Genomic DNA, 18291 nt, shown 5'->3' on the forward strand with positions numbered 1-18291 from the left:
ACGCGAATGTACTTCATGCCGCTGAACCGAACACTCAAAAATGGTTCAAATGGTAGGTTTCATGTTACGTCTATTTTACCACAATTTAAAAAAAATTTAAAATGAGAAAAAAAAATCTGTACCTTAAAAAAAATCCTGCAGAGATGATAGTGATACTAATATAATCGCTATTTTCTCTTAGGACAAAGAGTAGAGAGAAAGGGTTATTTCAGGTGTGCTATCGGTGCTTATATGTCACGGAGACAGGACAAAACTACAGACACCTTGAATGTGCTCATTCCCCTCTAGGGACTAGGCAGAACTGTCCAATTTGAGGTCAGTGTTGCCACTCTGGCCACACTCCTGCCTTTATGGATGGCTCCCCCACCCCCCACCCCACGGCCCCCGACCCCGGGGCAAAGCTGGGGGAATCTAAGTGTGATGAATGTGCCGGGTGCCTTCTTCCAAAGCCGGGACACCCAGGACCTGGCATGCGCTGCAGAGCCCCCCAGAATGTAATAAAAGGCAACGAGCATTCCTTGCTTTCCTGAGAAATTACTTGTGTGCAACACAATGCTGACATTTTTAGATTTAGTGAAGAAATTTGGCCAAGAAATATCTTGATCTAATTTTGAAATAATGCAACAGCGGTAATTCAGTCAGTATTGAAATCCACGGCTGTGCTCTTTTCCTGTGTGTGGAGTCCAAAACTTTCAGTTCAGACCTTGACCCTGTGGGACTACGCACGAGTCACTTGACCTCTGTTCAGCTCAATTTCCTCATCCAGGAGGGAGAAGTGGTTGGACTTGGAAACAGTGCGGGTTCTTTTCAGGGCTTGGGCCGAAGTTTCTGTGAAAAGTCCAGGTAGCTCAGGGTGTGGGGTGTGTGGGAGCAGTCCCGGAGGGGGCCCCCCAGCCGGCTTCCCAATTCCTCCTGCCTCTGATGGAGGTCAGATTCGGGCCATGGGAAGGTTGAGAAAGGCCTTTTCATTGACAAGACAGGACTGGTGAGACGGGCATGTGTGTGGCATATGCAGTGATTCAGAGGGAGGGAGAAAAAGGGAAGGAAGGAAGGAAGGAAGGAAGGAGGGAAGGAAGGAGGGAAGGAGGGAGGGAGGGAAGGAAGGAAGGAAGGAAGGAGGGAAGGGGGTGGCTGGGCAGCCACGACCAGTGCATCAGGCAGTGCAGTCCTGCATGTGCCTTTTCTGGAAGGGTGTCTGCAGCGTCCGGGTGAAGTTCTGTACCACGTGGGGCGCTTCCTTCTCTTTGGAAAGACTGTGCTGCCCGCTCAGATACCACCGAGTGCAATGGTTTTGCATATAGTAGGCACTCAGTATGTTTTGTCATTGAATGCTTCAAAGCAATGAAAGGCCTTTATCTTTTATATTTGCTCTTGGTTCCTGGCTTGAATTGGTCTGTCTTAACCAAATATTACCCAGAACTCAAGACTGGATTTTATCAGTCAACTAGAAAGAAGGCATACGAATGACTTGGCCGTGAGTCACGGATTGGCTCCATTCTAGAATGACCCTGAGGCCTGGGGGGTCCGGAGCTAACTCGTATGCAGGACCTGAACTGACCACGTTAACCAGCTAACCTCTTCTGAGTCAAGGCTAGGACAGCCGCTTTACGTTATTATTATTCTTTTTTCTTTTTTCTTTTTGCGGTACGCGGGCCTCTCACTGCTGTGGCCTCTCCCGTTGCGGAGCACAGGCTCCGGACGCGCAGGCCCAGCGGCCATGGCTCACGGGCCCAGTTGCCCCGCGGCATGTGGGATCTTCCCGGACCAGGGCACGAACCCGCGTCCCCTGCATCGGCAGGTGGACTCTCAACCACTGCACCACCAGGGCAGCCCCCGCTTTACTTTTTGCTTTTGGCCGCGTGGCATGTGGGATCTTAGTTCCCTGACCAGGGATTGAACCTGCGCCCCCTGCATCAGAAGGGCAGAGTCTTAACCACTGGACCACTAGAGAAGTCCCTAAGACAGCCACTTTATTCTGGGATTTTAACAGAGCAGCTGGCAGTACTGAGGCAGGAAAAACATCAGGTAGTACATTTAGCATTCTCATTCACTCTCCTCGTAGGTTATTCCCAGTTTTCTAGGCCAATACAGCTCTGAAAAATCATCTCACTAAATAGCAGTAGTTAGCAAAATGACGATATTAGTATGAACAACTGAAAAATAATAAATATCTTCAGGTATAAGCTATTCAGAAATATGCCTAAATAAATGCTATTTGGGCAATTATATTCTTGTGCCAGCAGATAACAAATGATAATCACTTCTTCCATGGCTGTAAATACGTATCGATTCACTTCAAACTTAGAACTCCAAAATGAATGATATCTGGTCATTGCTAAACTGCTTTGCTCACTGAAAGAAAAAAAAAAATCCACACAACACCTATTACACTGCATTTAATTAAGACAAGCATTAACTTTATGTGCCATTATTTGCTTCTGTGAAATCTCTATGGTGTAAATATTGAACGGCGGTATCCCTTGAATGCTAATCAATCCTTTCTGAATTTCAAATGATTACATAAATTTTAGGAAATGCTTATCTGCCAGCATTACCCTCTGCTACATATATATCAGCCAGGCATTAATATGGAGATCAGTGTGGTTATTTGACAAGTGTCTAGTGAGTGGTTTTCTAAATTAGAGTATCATATACGGAAAGGGAAAAACCGAGATTGAATGCTAATTCTAAGAAGAACCCAGGGAGCTCTCTTTCGCTTATCTGTTTCATGAGGAACAATTTAACCAATGCACCTGGGTAAAGATGTGAGGGGAATGTATCCATCACTAGACTTTGCAGGCCAGTTGGTGACAGCGTGTGTGCGTGTGTGCGTGCACGTGTGAGGGTTTGCACGGTGAAGTATAGAAAGGCTACAATAGAGCAAATCTTGTGACCAGCCTCAGGAAGGACAATTACCACATCACGGGAAGGTTGGTTTTTGCTGTTTTCATCTTTTATGCAGATACTTTGTAAGCAGCGTTTTATGACACGCGGACGGTTGTGCTTGTTTCAGAATGGAATTAATACAGTATTCAGATATACATGGTGATGCACAAATACAAATGTTTGCTAGCGTTCCAGCCTCAGAAGCTTTTCCAGCGCTTCTGGAGGGAGGCTGTGAGCTGAGGATGGGAATGGGCCCTCAAACGCGTCCTGGCTTGGCCGTGGATTTGCTCCACAGCGGTCCATACACTTTTCTGATTGACAAAGTGATCAGTTCATTTTGCTTTAGACACTGCAAACATAGTGTTTAATCACTGTGATCCAATCTGTCTGTTGGATTTGGAAACCTCTTTCATGAACTGGATTTAACATTGCAAAAAAGCAAAGGGGCATTCCAGTTTCCCTTTGCTCCTGTTTTCTTAGATTTGTGTTTTCTTCCCCCCACTGCCCCCGTCCACCACCCCTTCCAACTCAACAGGGGCACACAGTTCGATGGCAAAAAAACCCTCAGACCCAGCAAGTTGCTGGACCTCTTCTGGAGAGGTGGGCAAAACCAGCAGCCTCTTCCGTAACCCCTGGCACTCCCTTCTCCAAAAGCGCTCGTCGCTATTTCCAGGCTAGTCTAGAGGTGCCGGGGGACGGAGCACGGTGTCTCTACTGTGTCCACGTGTGCACCCCTGCCAGGGATGCCCAGCTAGGGGAGGGCGGCTAGGGGAGGGCGGGACGCCCGGGCACAGCCAGGGCAGAACAACCAGACAACCCCACAACTCGCCAATCGTCAGGGGAGACTGAGAAAACTGCTTCCTCCCCCCAGGAGGCGGGGACTTACACTGATGCTGTGCTGACCTCTGGACTGGGATTGGCAATTGGAATGCAGTTTAGCAAAGAGGTTACACCCTCCTCTGCCGCCCTCCTCAGGGCTGCAAACACCCAGGGGCAAGGGAGGAAGCGGGTGTGCAAGGTGGGTGATGTCTTCTCTTATTATAGGAGAGCACGCGCCATCTGTGCTGGTAGCTTCAAGGTGGCCTTTCTCATCCAGCAGCAAAAGAACCGAGTCCGCCCTTAAGGGGGCCAGGATTGAACTGCTATGGTCTCCAGGCCGGTAACACAGGAGCCTTTTGTGTGCGTACTTAAGGACGGAATGTTTGCTATTCCTGCAAGCCCTGTGGCCTCTGGTTAATGAGATGTGAGGGCAATAGCTGCTCTGCAATTCTTGGCCCGTTAGAAAGCCTTCACGTTTCAACTGAAATCTACAGGTATAAGTAATCTGGTCCTGACAGTGATGAGAGTTCCCTTATGTGACAGAAATTCTAAGCTCTGCACAGAGGCCCTGACTACATGCGGGTCACCTCCCTACTGGCATTTTGCTTGGCCTTCTGCTCTGTGGGGAGCTCTTTTAATGCGTCTTGGCCACGTTCTGACCTTGAAAGCCAGGAGGAGAAATGACATATGTAGGAAAAGAAAACAAAGATAGACCTATATTTAAAGCCCCAAGCAGAAGAATTACTGGACAAAATTCAAACAAGAAAAAAATACCTATCCTATCAAAAACTAAGCCCTTTGGAAAACCAATGACTGAAAATACATTTCCTTAACCCCAAAGACTACGAACTTACCATCCACATTCTCCAGCTAGAAAACACGGTGCACTTTTATTTACTATTAACAATGTCAACATCATATTGCAAGAGTCAGGGTGGACCCTTTAGCAAAGCGGAAGGTTGTACCTGAAGATAGAATTTACTAATTCTTCCCCTCCCCACCAAGGAGCTGCATGCCCTGAACCTCCCAGACACCTATGGTTCCTCTTTTTTCTATCTTAGGGTTTTTAATGCCGAAGACCACCAAAAGGGGAAGCAGACAATGACCGTGAAGTTATTTACTTTGGCTAATTTTCTCCTTTGAACATCAGAGTTCAAATAGATAGAAAGTAGACATACAAGTAATGAAAGCTTATGGTCATGCCGCTTTCCTAACGCATAGTGAGTGGTCCAAAGAAAACGACGAACCTAAGAGGCGACAACAAAATCACAAGGAGGGACCCTCCGAGAGGGAGGTACCAAGACTCTAAGGCAAATGCTTTCAACAAGCTTGCTGAAATCCTGAACCCAGAGTTCATACAGACATACAAACACACACATGCAAACAACTCAAATTTAGAAACCAAGGGAAGTAAAAAGCTTCACAATTATTTAGTATATTCAGTAAAAATTGGAAATTCATGTAAAGCAGTTCCCTGCTTTTACCCAGCAGAGGCTGGTTTTCTTTTTGGTCCATATTCCTCAGATGATGGTCCCAATTCCCTACATCATTCTGTCTGTATAGATGCTGCCTTAGGATGTAGGGAGCTTTTTAAAAATATTGATTGATGAGCTCATATGTCCCTGAAGAGGACAGTGTGCTGTAGCAGAGAAAACACGGACTGGAATTTGGGGTTGTTAGTTCCAGACCTGGCTCTGAGCCTAAAATGTTGGGGGTAAATCACCTAGTTTTTTTATTTCAAATGCAAAATGGAAGGGAGAGAGTAAATGATTTACCCGCTTGAAGTATTTTATTATTAACACTACAGAAGAAAAGCCTTCCTGCTCCCTCCTTCTGCAGCTCACTTTGATATCTGACCTGCTGAGTGTCACAATTCCAACAGAATCTAAATACCGATCATCGGTCCTTAATTCCATTAATTATTTTATTCCCAAAGGGGAAGATTCTGTTTAGTCTCTACTTTCCTTATAAGAATTCCCTTCACAATGTGAACACATATCCTTATTTTCTAAAATTAAAAGATGTCAAATTGTCTAATACGTTTTATAGGATCTATTTTCTAATCTCCCTTTCTTCAAATTTTGTGCATTCTTTTAAACTAATTTTTCCAGTTCCCATTACTTTTTTTTTTTAACCTAGAAGTTGGAAGGAAAAGCTTTCTTTCACTTATGAATGCAATAAATACTTCTTAAAAACCTACTATGTGTCAGAGGGTAGGCCAGGAGCAGAATGCAAACTGGTAATAGAAATAATGTAATTTTGCAACATGGATGGACCTAGAGATTATCCTACTAAGTGAAGTTAAATCAGACAGAGAAAGACAAATATCATATGATATCACTTATATGTGGAATCTAAAAAAAAATGATACAAATGAACTTACTTAAAAAACAGAAAAAGACTCACGGACAGAGAAAACAAACTTATGGCTAACAACGGGGAAAGGGGTGGGGAGGGATAAATTAGGAGTTTGGGATTAACATATAAGCACTACTATATATAAAATAGGTAACCAGGAAGGACCTACTGTATAGCACAGGGAACTATACTCAATATCTTGTAATAACCTATAATGGACAAAAATCTAAAAAAGAATACATACACACACACACACACACGAAACTGAATCACTTTGCTGTATACCTGAAACACTGTCAACCAACTATACTTCAATTAAAAAAAAAAGAAAACAGCTGTTAGAGAGTTCTTTGGAAAAACTAGTCTCCGAAACTAATCTGCACTTGGATAGGACTTTGCAGTTTAACCACTTCCCATTACAGATCACAGCTACTTTGGTAAAGGCTTTGCTTTGAGTTTAAAACTAAGTAAATCTAACCGAATCACTCCGCTGTACACCTGAAACTAACACAACCCTGGAAATCAACTAACTATATTCCAATATAAAATAAACATTAAATAAAGTATCTGCTTAAAAAAAAAACTAAGGGCTTCCCTGGTGGCGCAGTGGTTGAGAGTCCGCCTGCCGATGCAGGGGACGCGGGTTCGTGCCCCGGTCCGGGAAGATCCCACATGCCGCGGAGCGGCTGGGCCCGTGAGCCATGGCCGCTGAGCCTGCGCGTCCGGAGCCTGTGCTCCACGACGGGAGAGGCCACAGCAGTGAGAGGTCCGCGTACGGCAAAAAAAAAAAAAAAAAAAAACTAAGTAACTCTACTGATGCCTCTATTTTATCAGCAACATTTCCTACGTCCCTCCGGTGTACTGAGCAATGTGCTAGAAATCTGGGATGTAGAGAAACATAAAGGACAATTTCTAACCCCAATCTACGTTTTACGCTGGGGAAATCCTCTCAAAGAGAATCAACAATCTCTTTAACTCAGCTGAGTATGAAAAAGTGCTTTCAGAAATACTGGCTGACCAGAGAAGAGAATAACTCACCACGAGTCAAGGGCACTCATCAGGGGAAACAGGATGCAATAGGCCTCTACTTTCTCCTGCCACCTGGGATCGAACAAGAGTCCGGCAGCGTCTAGCCACGGAGCCTCAAGGCTGAGAAAATCCCAAGCCGGAGTAACCTCTTAGCCGGCACATTCTGGTCACTTGCTGCCCTGAGCACTTAGGCCACACGCGTATTCCTGATGGGCTTGACCATGGAATGACATCATTCAGGAAGCTGCAGTTAAAGACCAGGTGACTGCTTCCCAGCTCTGCATTTGTTTTCAGGAGATACAGTGAATGGGAATTCTACTGGTCTTTGGAATGCATGCAATATTGACAGTATTTGGGGATCACCCACACACCTCTTCCTCTATGAGATTTATTTCTGCCCTGGTTGGTGACAGCATAGTTCATCAGTCACTTTGATTCCTTTTTAAAAGGTGGGAGTACAAACCAATAAATAAACAAAAATTTTATTTTGGCCTCTCTTGGGTCATCAATATTAACTGGCCAACTTAGAATTATCTCCACGGATGCAAAGTATCTCACAGTTAGGTGAGAAGAAGGGTCAGGGGGAGGGGGGAGTAATAGGATTTTAAGAAAACATTCCAACCAACAAAGACTGGGCCTCCAGAGTCTGCTATATCACACACAGAGGAATATCCTGGGAGATGGGCATTTTTCACTTTTTTCCCTTTTTTTTCAACCAGCTTACCCAATTGATGTCTGCTCACGGATACTATTTGAGGAGGAAAAAAATCAGGCAGCAGAGTGGAAGAATTTTGGTCAACTGTACTTTTTACTTTAGTCCTGTCATTAAGCTTTTCATGAAATCAGGACCCAGCTTCAGTGAAGGATGAATTTTGGAAGGAAGGTGGTTGGACCTCAACTAATCAGCTGCCGTTCCTATAGAGTTTCCTGTTCTGGTTGAAGCACCCAGGACCCTGAGACGCATCCCAGCTGTTTCCTCCGAACCCCATCACATCCCACGGTCTGCACCCTGTAACGTGTCCACACCCCATCTCACTCCTGTCTCCAAGGGCGTTAAAGCCACTCGGAACACAGTTTCTAGTCCCTTTCCCACACGACTACCAGGAAGGCAAATCAACTTCAGCGACGCACTTCATCCCCCTTTAAAGAATCCTGCCGTCTGGCTAGATTTTTTGCAGGATGAAGACCGTGGTACCCAGTTTTGGTCACAGCCGTATCTCGGTGGCTGTTCACAGGAAGTGCTCAGTAACTGCGGAGTGTCTGTCACCTGCCTCTCCAGCACATCTGCCGTTTCCCTCAAGCCATACTGGTCTCCCAAGAGTCCCGAGACCTTGAACTCATCTTGACCTCTTGCCTCCGTGCTTTTGCCCCAGGCATCCATGAGGCTTAGGAGACTGTACCTGCACGCACTCACACCTACTGTCTCACCACGTCCATCAGGAAACCCTGCTTCACCTTTCACCAAGAGCACACGGTCTCTCCCCACACAGCCCCTGGCCTTGGATCAGTCCACAGAAGCCTCGTTTTCCTCCAGGATCCCAGAGGCTCAAGGCTGGGCTGGGATCAGAACACAGCAGGTTTCAGACTCAGGGGCACAGGCTCAGCTCTCGAGGGAGGTCCTGGTATGATTTCACTCCCATCACAGGTAAAACAGGCTTTTGGAGGCTGGCCTGGGTACCCAAAGGTTAATTATCCACATCCCTCAATGAAGTCCTTGTCCCCCAAAGATTGATTATTCATTGTTTCTATGGGGGAGAAAAGCTTTCCATTCACAAATTGGAAACTACCTGAACTTTACTGCCAGTTACTTTATTCTTGCTTCTTTAAAAATAAACTCTTTGGGCTTCCCTGGTGGCGAAGTGGTTGAGAGTCCGCCTGCCGATGCAGGGGACACGGGTTCGTGCCCCGGTCCGGGAAGATCCCACATGCTGCGGAGCGGCTGGGCCCGTGAGCCATGGCCGCTGGGCCTGCGCGTCCCGAGCCTGTGCTCCGCAACGGTAGAGGCCGCAACAGTGAGAGGCCCGCGTACCGCGAAAAAATAATAATAAAAAATAAACTCTTGGCCAAACCTGATTTACCTCTGATCGATCGGAAAGCCATGCTGTCCTTTCCTCCTTAAACAACAAACAGACATAGTTTTAAGGGACATTCAACTCGTTATTCCCTGGTGCCCAGGATCCTGAAACAGTTAACACCCTTATTAAACCAGAGAGTTCTGTGTGGTTGAGGTTCTGGTAAACACACGACCCAACTGTTCAGGAAGATGATCTGTGAGGTTCGAGTGCTCAGAGCACTTCAGGAACACCCCAACCCCATCCTGACTACCCATCCCTAGTGTTTGGCAGAGATATAATAATTTTGAAAAATAATGAAGGAACGATAAAAGGGATGAAAGCTAAACACGGCTGATGGTTAATCGCTACATCTTCCAACGTCATGCAGTTCTTCAACTAATTTAAAATACCACTGAAGTGAGGTGAATCTCTTTAAATATTTTATCAACAAGACGCTGTAAGATTTCTTACACACACATTACCACACTTTTCATTTAATTACTGATCAAACGTACGAGTTGAAAAGACGAAGATCTTGCCATAAACCAGAATAATTTGTGAGATGACAGCAAGCAGGCCTATGCTATCTTCCTCTTGATTTTTTAAAAAACTGTTCTTGAGTAAAACACGTAGACTTAGTTAAATAGAACTTTCCTATTTCTTGTGGTTAATACAGAAACCATACAGGACCCAGTGCTGGCATGGTAAACCTTTGAACACTACATCTATGAAATTCTGTTGTCTTTTTAAATTTTCAGTAACATTTCTTTTTGCTATATTTATCACATTTTCCAAAATATGAAAATGTTCCTTTCCTTTTAAATGTTGACTACATGTGAAAAATTAACTCTGGTCCTATTACTTCAAACTATCCCTTTATTAGCAACAGTTGTGCAGTGCTGTCAAGAGGCATTTTAAAATGAAAGTACCAAATTTGGAGTGTAGACACATCTGTTTTACTTTGCAGTATGTTTTATTGTTTTATTTCTAAGGATATGAATTCACAACTATCTTATAACTGAAGACTAAAGAAAAAACATATGTTGGTAAATCTGATTTCTGCATTTTTTTCATTCAGGGGGAGTTGCCCCCCTCAGCTGTCTGCCAATAAGTAATAAACGGACTTGGCAAAAAGTTTATTTAAGTTGGCTTTATTAAGCCAACAAAATACAGAAATCAAGTATGGGACAGGCAGAAAACTCTGTTCCTTTGAAGTCGACAAAAATCCATCTCCTTAATCCTTTTTTTATTCCAAGCAGTGGTGATTTTTCTCAACTGACTCACTGGGAGCCTTGATTTAGCTAATCTGTCTTGCTTAGTTATCTTTCTTCTCCAAAGCTTTCCTAAAGAAGCATCCTTTCCCCCTGACAACCGTCATCTTTTATGCTTGCAGAGTGGTGCACCTGGTTATAAACATTCTCTAGTTAATCCTGATAGAGATTTAGGAAACAGGTTTTTAATGAGCAACCATATTTTACAAGAACAAAAACAGCAGTAGCTTGCACGCTGAAACAAAGGGTGCAGAGAAACGACCAACAGCAGAAAGGTGGCCAAAATGTGACACCTTGCGTCTTTCCTCACCCTCTGTCGTGGCGTCACCCACTCATCATACCCATCAGGGAAGAACACTCAGGACTCCAGTCACAACTCCTTCCCCGTACACCACACCACCCACTACAGGGCTACGACTCGGCCAGGAACACACACAGGAAAACATAACTGAGCTGGAAGATTTCACGATTAGAAAAGAAGGTCATTATCTTGCAAGAACAAAAACACGGATGGACCTCAAGACACTTGAAGGTCAGTATCATTTAGTCATTTTTATGAGGAAAGGATTCCTTACCTAAACTAAAGAGCACCAAGAATTTCAGACACACGAACTCTCGTTGGTCAAACTGTAGAGAACGAAGCTTTGCCACCAGCTCCTGTGCGTGACTCATGAGGTTGTTGAGTGTGGCCCCCGCTTGTGAGGCTATGATGGAATAGTCCACCTGCAACACAGGATCAGTTTAGGGGGTTTTCAGAACCGGAAATTCTATATTTATTTATTATTTACGTTAAAATGGATATATGTCTATACACATATATTAAAAATATGTATACATGTATATTTCCCTTGAGACTTTTAAGCACTGTGGGTAAAATCAGGTTGCAGTATAGAGTCATAACACAGGGGACTTTCCCCACGAAAACAGTTTGAGACACATTCTATTATTATAAACTGTATCATAACCATCCTGATCCATCTAATCATTTTGATAAGCCTTGTAGGAAGCAGGTCTTGACTGCCTCAATGGTACACGCAGATACCTTTATCTTTTTTCCTACTGCGAAGTGGCGTCATCACCTAAGATGAAAATTGTTAGCTCATGAGTAAGTTTAGAGAAAAATATACTGTCCATAAGAAGTGAATCCAGGGTGGCATTCTATAGGCACATGAAGTTGATTAACGAGGCAAGTGAAGGCAGAGATATGTTTCTTAATGTTTATTAAGAGACTTCATTTTAAAGTAATCACTGCTCAAGACTGCATGCTTACGGAGGATGATGCTCAAGACTGCATGCTTACGGAGGATGATGCTCAAGACTGCATGCTTACGGAGGATGATGCTCAAGACTGCATGCTTACGGAGGATGATGCTCAAGACTGCATGCTTACGGAGGATGATGCTCAAGACTGCATGCTTACGGAGGATGATGCTCAAGACTGCATGCTTACGGAGGATGATGCTCAAGACTGCATGCTTACGGAGGATGATGCTCAAGACTGCATGCTTACGGAGGATGATGCTCAAGACTGCATGCTTACGGAGGATGATGCTCAAGACTGCATGCTTACGGAGGATGATGCTCAAGACTGCATGCTTACGGAGGATGAGAGAATCACATTTAGATCACTCTTTGATTTGCTGTTTCCTCAAAAGCTACAAAGACTAGCTACTTGCCTATGATTGTCAATACATTTCTCTCTAATGACAGCAGTGATCTTATTTATGAGAAGAATAATTTCTTGATTCAGACAACAAAAAGGGTGTATTTCCCTCTTCATTGAAACAAACAAACAAAAAAAGGGGCTGCCATGCATCCGTCTCAGATTATTCACGGGGACACTGAAAGTTCAATTTACAATAATAAGTTAAAATGTAGGGGTGGCTATCAATGGCAGAACTGGCTCTGCGGCTGCAATTACAGCATAATGGGAAAGCCCAGTTGGTACCTGACGCTCCCATCCTTTTTTTTTTTTTTTTTTTCTTTTACTGGCGAGCTCTCAGGCAACCAGATACTCTTTTAGGTGCATTTAATATTTGCAGCGGCAGCAAATTTGTCTGGGAGGCGAGCCCTCATCTGCCACTCACCCGGAGCAGACTGTATTAAATTTTTATATTTATTGACATTTCATTACCATAATTGACTGCACTTGCTTCTCTAGGAGAAGGCACAGGGCTGCCTCCTAAGCAGGAGAATGAGTCCCTTGAGGAGAATTTGCAATTAAAAACAAGGAAGGATGGATTTTTTTTTTATTGTGTAAATATGATGAGTTGAATTTTCAGCTTTAACTTGAGAATACTGAGTGTACAGAAACATTTTTTTGAGAGTGAGAAAAATTATGAGTCAGTGGAAAGACGGCCCCCCCAGAGGTGTCAATCAGTTTATAGAGCATCAACTGCACGTGAAAAAGCTCCAGTCTGTACGTGTCCTGGGGAGGCCCCCGCATCACCACCGCACTGTCCTACTCGCCTGGTCCAGGTGCCCGCATCTCCCCACTAAATTCAAACATCAACTGTCCTAAGTGCGCCTGTGGTTTCTGTTGCAGATTGTGTGAAAGGAAGGGCCAGCACACAGGCAGCCTGAACCATGAGCCGGAAGCAGAGGATGTCACGGACCACGTGAGGGTCACCTGCCTGGCACTCCCAGGGATGTCCCAACCATCACTGTACCAGCTCTCTTACAGGAGAACTTTCTACTCCAAGGATGTTCTTCTTACTTAACAGAGGTGGCTGAGCTCTGAGTCCCTTAGAAACCGTACACGGTCTAACTACTCCACATGATAGTAATATAAATCCTATAGGGGCAACTGGGGTAGAATTGGGAATGGCAGACAGGGCCAGAGGTAGAGGAAACCTGGGACAAGACAGGAGAGGGTGTGGGCCGGTGAAGCCACTGACGAAGCAAGAGCCTTGGGTAGTCACAAGAAGGGTCCATCTTTCATGCCCCCATCTCTCAGTGAGGCACTTGAGATGGATAACAGTAAGGTGACACCCACTTCCATTGTTATCAAGAAATGAGAGTAGTTGGGACAACACTGCCAACTTAAGCTTGGAATCAATTGCTGAGAGCATCGTTGGTGTAGCTTAGAATGTACATAACATTTTTTTTTTTTTTTTTTTTTTTTTTTGGCTGCAGCGTGTGGCACGCGGGATCTCAGTTCCCGGACCAGGGATCAAACCTGCACCCCCTGTCGTGGAAGCGTGGAGTCCTAACCACTGGACCGCCAGGTAAGTCCATGTACGTAACACATTTTCATAAAAATCACTAGTGGATCCCTAAACCAGGAAGGTGTACTACTAAAATAAGCCAGAAATATGTTGGTATTAATTGATTTTTTATTATTAACATGGGGTTCATTCAATTTTGCTATGTCTGTGGTTCTAACAGGTAGGCAGTAAGTTCAAATACTAGACCTTCACAGTTGCAAATGTAGTACATTGTAACTGAAAGGACTCTAAATTATTAATTTTTTAAAAAATATGGGTTAATTAAAATTTGCTATGTGTGTAACTTGAACAGGTACGAAATAAGTTCAACTATTAGAACTGCATACTTGGAAAATAACACGCTCTAATGGAAAGGGACTGAAATGGTTTCACAGGATTCTGTACTTAGTGAGGAGGACTTCAGGAAATCAATTGTGACGCCAACAACTTCATTGCTATACATTTATTTACACGCTAATTTGAAAGCCCAAACATGCTTATGAAATGGGGGCTCTGATGACATTTCTTTCAAGGATAATTTATCAAATTGCGTGGCTCTGAAGGAGGGGCAGTGATCTATTCCTGAAACAGCGCCCAGATCGGCAACTTCCTGACATTTTATTACAAACATAATTATATTTTCATTGTTGAATGCGGAGTTTGCCCTCATTTCAGGAGCAGCTGGCCTTGTCTTTCATGTACTTAGTAAAATTAATTTATTGCTCTCTTACGTGGAATCTTTGTGCCACTCAATTCAACAGAGATATTGAAGAAATACTATAAGCAGATATCCCCTTCGGATAAATTTCGCTCATCATGAAGGTAGCAACAGTTGTAGCTAAATTGCTTTTAGTTCTAATAGCTGCAATTTTTGATGACTTGTATGTTGTAAGATGCCTGTCTTTTTAATACGATACACAATAATAGAAGGTAATGAATAAGGTGCCAGGAGTCCTTTCCCTTAGGAAAATCTTACAGCGGCTGTTAATTAGCTACAATATGCAAATACTGAATCGTGATTGCACACCAACATCCTCCACTGTTGTTTTATATGTACACATACAGCCATATGTTTTGTGTGCGTGTATTTTTAAAATACTGGATAGAAACGAATTCTCGTCATAGTGATAAAATGCTCAATATTTGGAATTGATTTGGCAGTGCTTAACGTCACTGATAATCATGACTTCCTTTTGGCTCAACGAGGTTATTTAATGTACACTTACAGAAGCCAGACTGAAAGACAGAACTAACATAGCTAACTTAAGGGTTAAGTAAGAAATTCCGTGGTGTTGGCAAAACGCAAAGTCGCAATAATTGATAGTAAGGACCAGAAATGCCATCTACTCCTTGACTGTTCTTGGTTTGGAAAACCAGAGAAAGAAATGCACTTTCTCTACTTTTTACATGGTAATTACCTTTTACCCAGGGGCAGCACTTAAGGCAAAATGAAACACGGAATAAGGAGCATCTCGAAAGAGCAGGAACGGAAGTGCTCTGTGAAATAATGACACAAACCCATTTGATTTCTGGAACTCAGAGGATGAAATCAAATTAATTTGTGGGCTGAGTCTTGTTCTTCTAATGCAGCTCCCAGTCGGGTTTCGGAGGGAGGGGGTTGGGAGTCAGACCCGTGATTCAAACTCTGAAAATGGGTACACTTCTCCCAAAGACCTGAGCCACGGGATGAAAAGACTCAACAAAAATTCCCGAGATCAGGAAGTAAGCCCACTGAGACTTGATTCTGGAAAGCCTCTCTCATGAATAGTGCAGAAAGCACAGACCAGACAGTGATGAGACCGATCCAATCCGCAAAAACTCCGAAAGAATGCTTTCCTTGAATTTGCTTGGGAACATGTGGTTTATTTATAATTCAGCAAATGATGTGGAGACAGCCTTTCATTTTCAGATATGCACTGCTGGGGTTTCACAGCACATAAACATTTATGGCCGATGTAGAAGATCACAGTGCCCGAGTCCCGAGTCCCGAAGCACCGTTCAACGCATGCCTGGAACAGCCCAATGGAGTAAACAGATCTCTGCCTTCCTTGCATCCATTTTAATAACACACCAGTTATAAAACGGGGGCTAAGAAATGGGAGGGACAGGGCTTCCCTGGTGGCGCAGTGGTTGAGAGTCCGCCTGCCGATGCAGGGGACGCGGGTTCGTGCCCCGGTCCGGGAAGATCCCCGATGCCGCAGAGCGGCTGGGCCCGTGAGCCATGGCCACTGAGCCTGCGCGTCCGGAGCCTGTGCTCCGCAACGGGAGAGGCCACAGCGGTGAGAGGCCCGCGTACCGCAAAAAAAAAAAAGAAATGGGAGGGACAGGCCAAAATCCTGTAAAGTTGGAATTAGGCCCATTAAGTAGACTTTCTCTTCCCCCAGGTGCCCAGAAGGTCAAACGTCTCTCTTCCTTCAAACCTTTGCTCAAATCTCACCTTCTCAATAAGGCTCAACCAACCAGTCCTATTAACACTGCAACCCAAGGGTCACTCAGCAACACAACCACAGATGTACGTTGATTCTCCTTTACACAACAGTTCCTTTTTAAAAAAAATTCAATAGCACTTTGACCTCTAACATTTATTAGGATTATTGATTATTGTCAGTTTCTCCTGTGACAGTGTTAAGCTCCGTAATGGCTGGACCCTGTAGGATGTTCAGTAAATATTTGTTGACTGAACAAATACCTATTCAGAAAGGAGCACAGGACCTCGCTGTCATTTCCTCTTTCCACCTTCCTTTTCAATAATGACTGGTTCTTACTAACTAACACTAACACTCCCTTCCCTTCTCACTTGCTTGCCATTAGGCCAAATATTTAGATGATTGATCTATGAATCGGTCTCTTCCACCAACATGATTCCAAAATAGCGAGGATTCCACCATTTCTGAGGTTTTTTTTTAAAAGGCAGACAAACAAGTGTGGCAGATTCATGCAGAAGCTTGAGGAAAAAACCCTAGGTACTAACCATTAATTTTGATTTAGCAATTGTTCTGACCCTTCAAAGCACAACTTTCAATCCCAGAAGCCTGGAAGCGGCAGGCTGTGATCACGCCAGCTTTTACAAGTTTCACCGTAATCACCCAAGCAGGAACGGAGCACACCAAGTCAGCTTTTCTAAATTATTTGCAGCCAATGTCCCTTTCAAAGCACAAAAGTGCTCCTGACCTACTTAAATTCCTGCCATCTTGAACGTGCTTAATAAAAAGACACTTTTTTTTTTTGGTGTCTACACTCACCTGTTGCCCAGTAACCAGAAAGATGGAGCCTTCCTTTCCGTGAACCACTTGTCGGTAAATGTGGTCGAGAATTAAGAGCTCACTCCAGCAGTTCTGAAGCAGCTTCATTTGGTCATCAACCTGTAAAAGAAATAGAAAAAAATGACACTGTAACTCAGTATTTTTTTTTTTTTTGCATGATTTTTTACCTGGGAACCCACTATAAGCAAGGAAGGACCACCAAAGCACAGATGCTCAGAATTTCCATCCTTCCTCCTGAAAATCATTCTTTTCATTTGGACAAATACTTTTTAGGCCACATATAAATACTTCAACTAAATATTTATAATCAATGAGCTGCTAGGAAAAGGTACTCTATTAGATGGGTCTATCATTAGATCTATTAGCATTTGCTTGTGGGAGGTCCAGGCGCCTCAGACGGTCCTCAGTGGACCCCATTAGAATGACCCCAAATAGAGTTTCCCTGGTGGCGCAGTGGTTGGGAGTCCGCCTACCGATGCAGGGGACGCGGGTTCGTGCCCCAGTCCGGGAGGATCCCACGTGCCGCGGAGCAGCTGGGCCCGTGAGCCATGGCCGCTGGGCCTGCGCGTCCGGAGCCTGTGCTTCCGCAACGGGAGAGGCCACAGCAGTGAGAGGCCCCCCAAAAATAAAAAGAATGACCCCAAATAGCCCAGGCTTGTGTAGAGGTTAATACATTGAGCCCAAGCTGAAATAGGATATGGATATTAGCAACTGTGAGGATTTATACGAGAGGCAATCGGCAGGACAGCCCAAATGACTTGAATTTAGAGGCACACGGCCGTTGTTTGTCATCAGTGTTCACCCAAAGTCCAAGCTGTGTTAGACTTGGACTAGAACAATCACCACGCTTGGTCTCGATGTCCACCTGCACTTGCTTTATGATTTCGACAATTTTCCCACAAACCCCCTACACTTCAGTTTCCACATCTGAAAAATGGGCCGAGCACAGTACCCCCCTTACAGGATGGCAGTGGGGAGTAAAATGAAGAGGGCTGCATCACGGTGAGTATTTTATCCACATGGTGTCGCCCCCCCCCCCCCGCCAGGGGACCGCATTCTTTAATGACAGTAACATACCCATTTCAGGTACAGGCCACGTATCCACGGTCAAACGTGGAGGGCATATTGGTCCATTTCCATGGCTATTTCTGACAGTTTCTTTTCATTTCGTAATACGTACCAGCCAAAGATCTTGGCGTGACCCAATACATCACACATTGATACCAACAACACCTGACATTTAGATGTCAGGTAACAGTTTTGAAGAGTTTTGCATATTGTTTTAGATTTAATTCAGAGAACCTGCCTGTGGAGTTAGCAGAACCAGCATCATTTTCTTCAATTTACATTATGAGAAAATATGGTCTCAGAGACCTATTAACTGGTACACCTAGAGGATTCTCTT

General features: G+C 44.2%; 1 protein-coding gene across 1 annotated transcript in view; it reads right to left on the bottom strand.

The window, feature by feature from the left end:
* The window catches only part of NR5A2 (nuclear receptor subfamily 5 group A member 2), a gene marked incomplete at its 5' end in the record, with an annotated part of 125304 nt that overhangs the window by 34949 nt on the left and 72064 nt on the right, over window positions 1–18291 (bottom strand). The window contains 2 exon segments of the mRNA XM_082672035.1: window positions 10993–11140; window positions 16866–16985. Of these exon segments, the coding sequence (XP_082528161.1) occupies window positions 10993–11140; window positions 16866–16985 (268 nt within the window).

Source organism: Grampus griseus (assembly GCF_964374135.1).
Source record: "Grampus griseus genome assembly, chromosome: 1".
Taxonomy (NCBI): domain Eukaryota; kingdom Metazoa; phylum Chordata; class Mammalia; order Artiodactyla; family Delphinidae; genus Grampus; species Grampus griseus.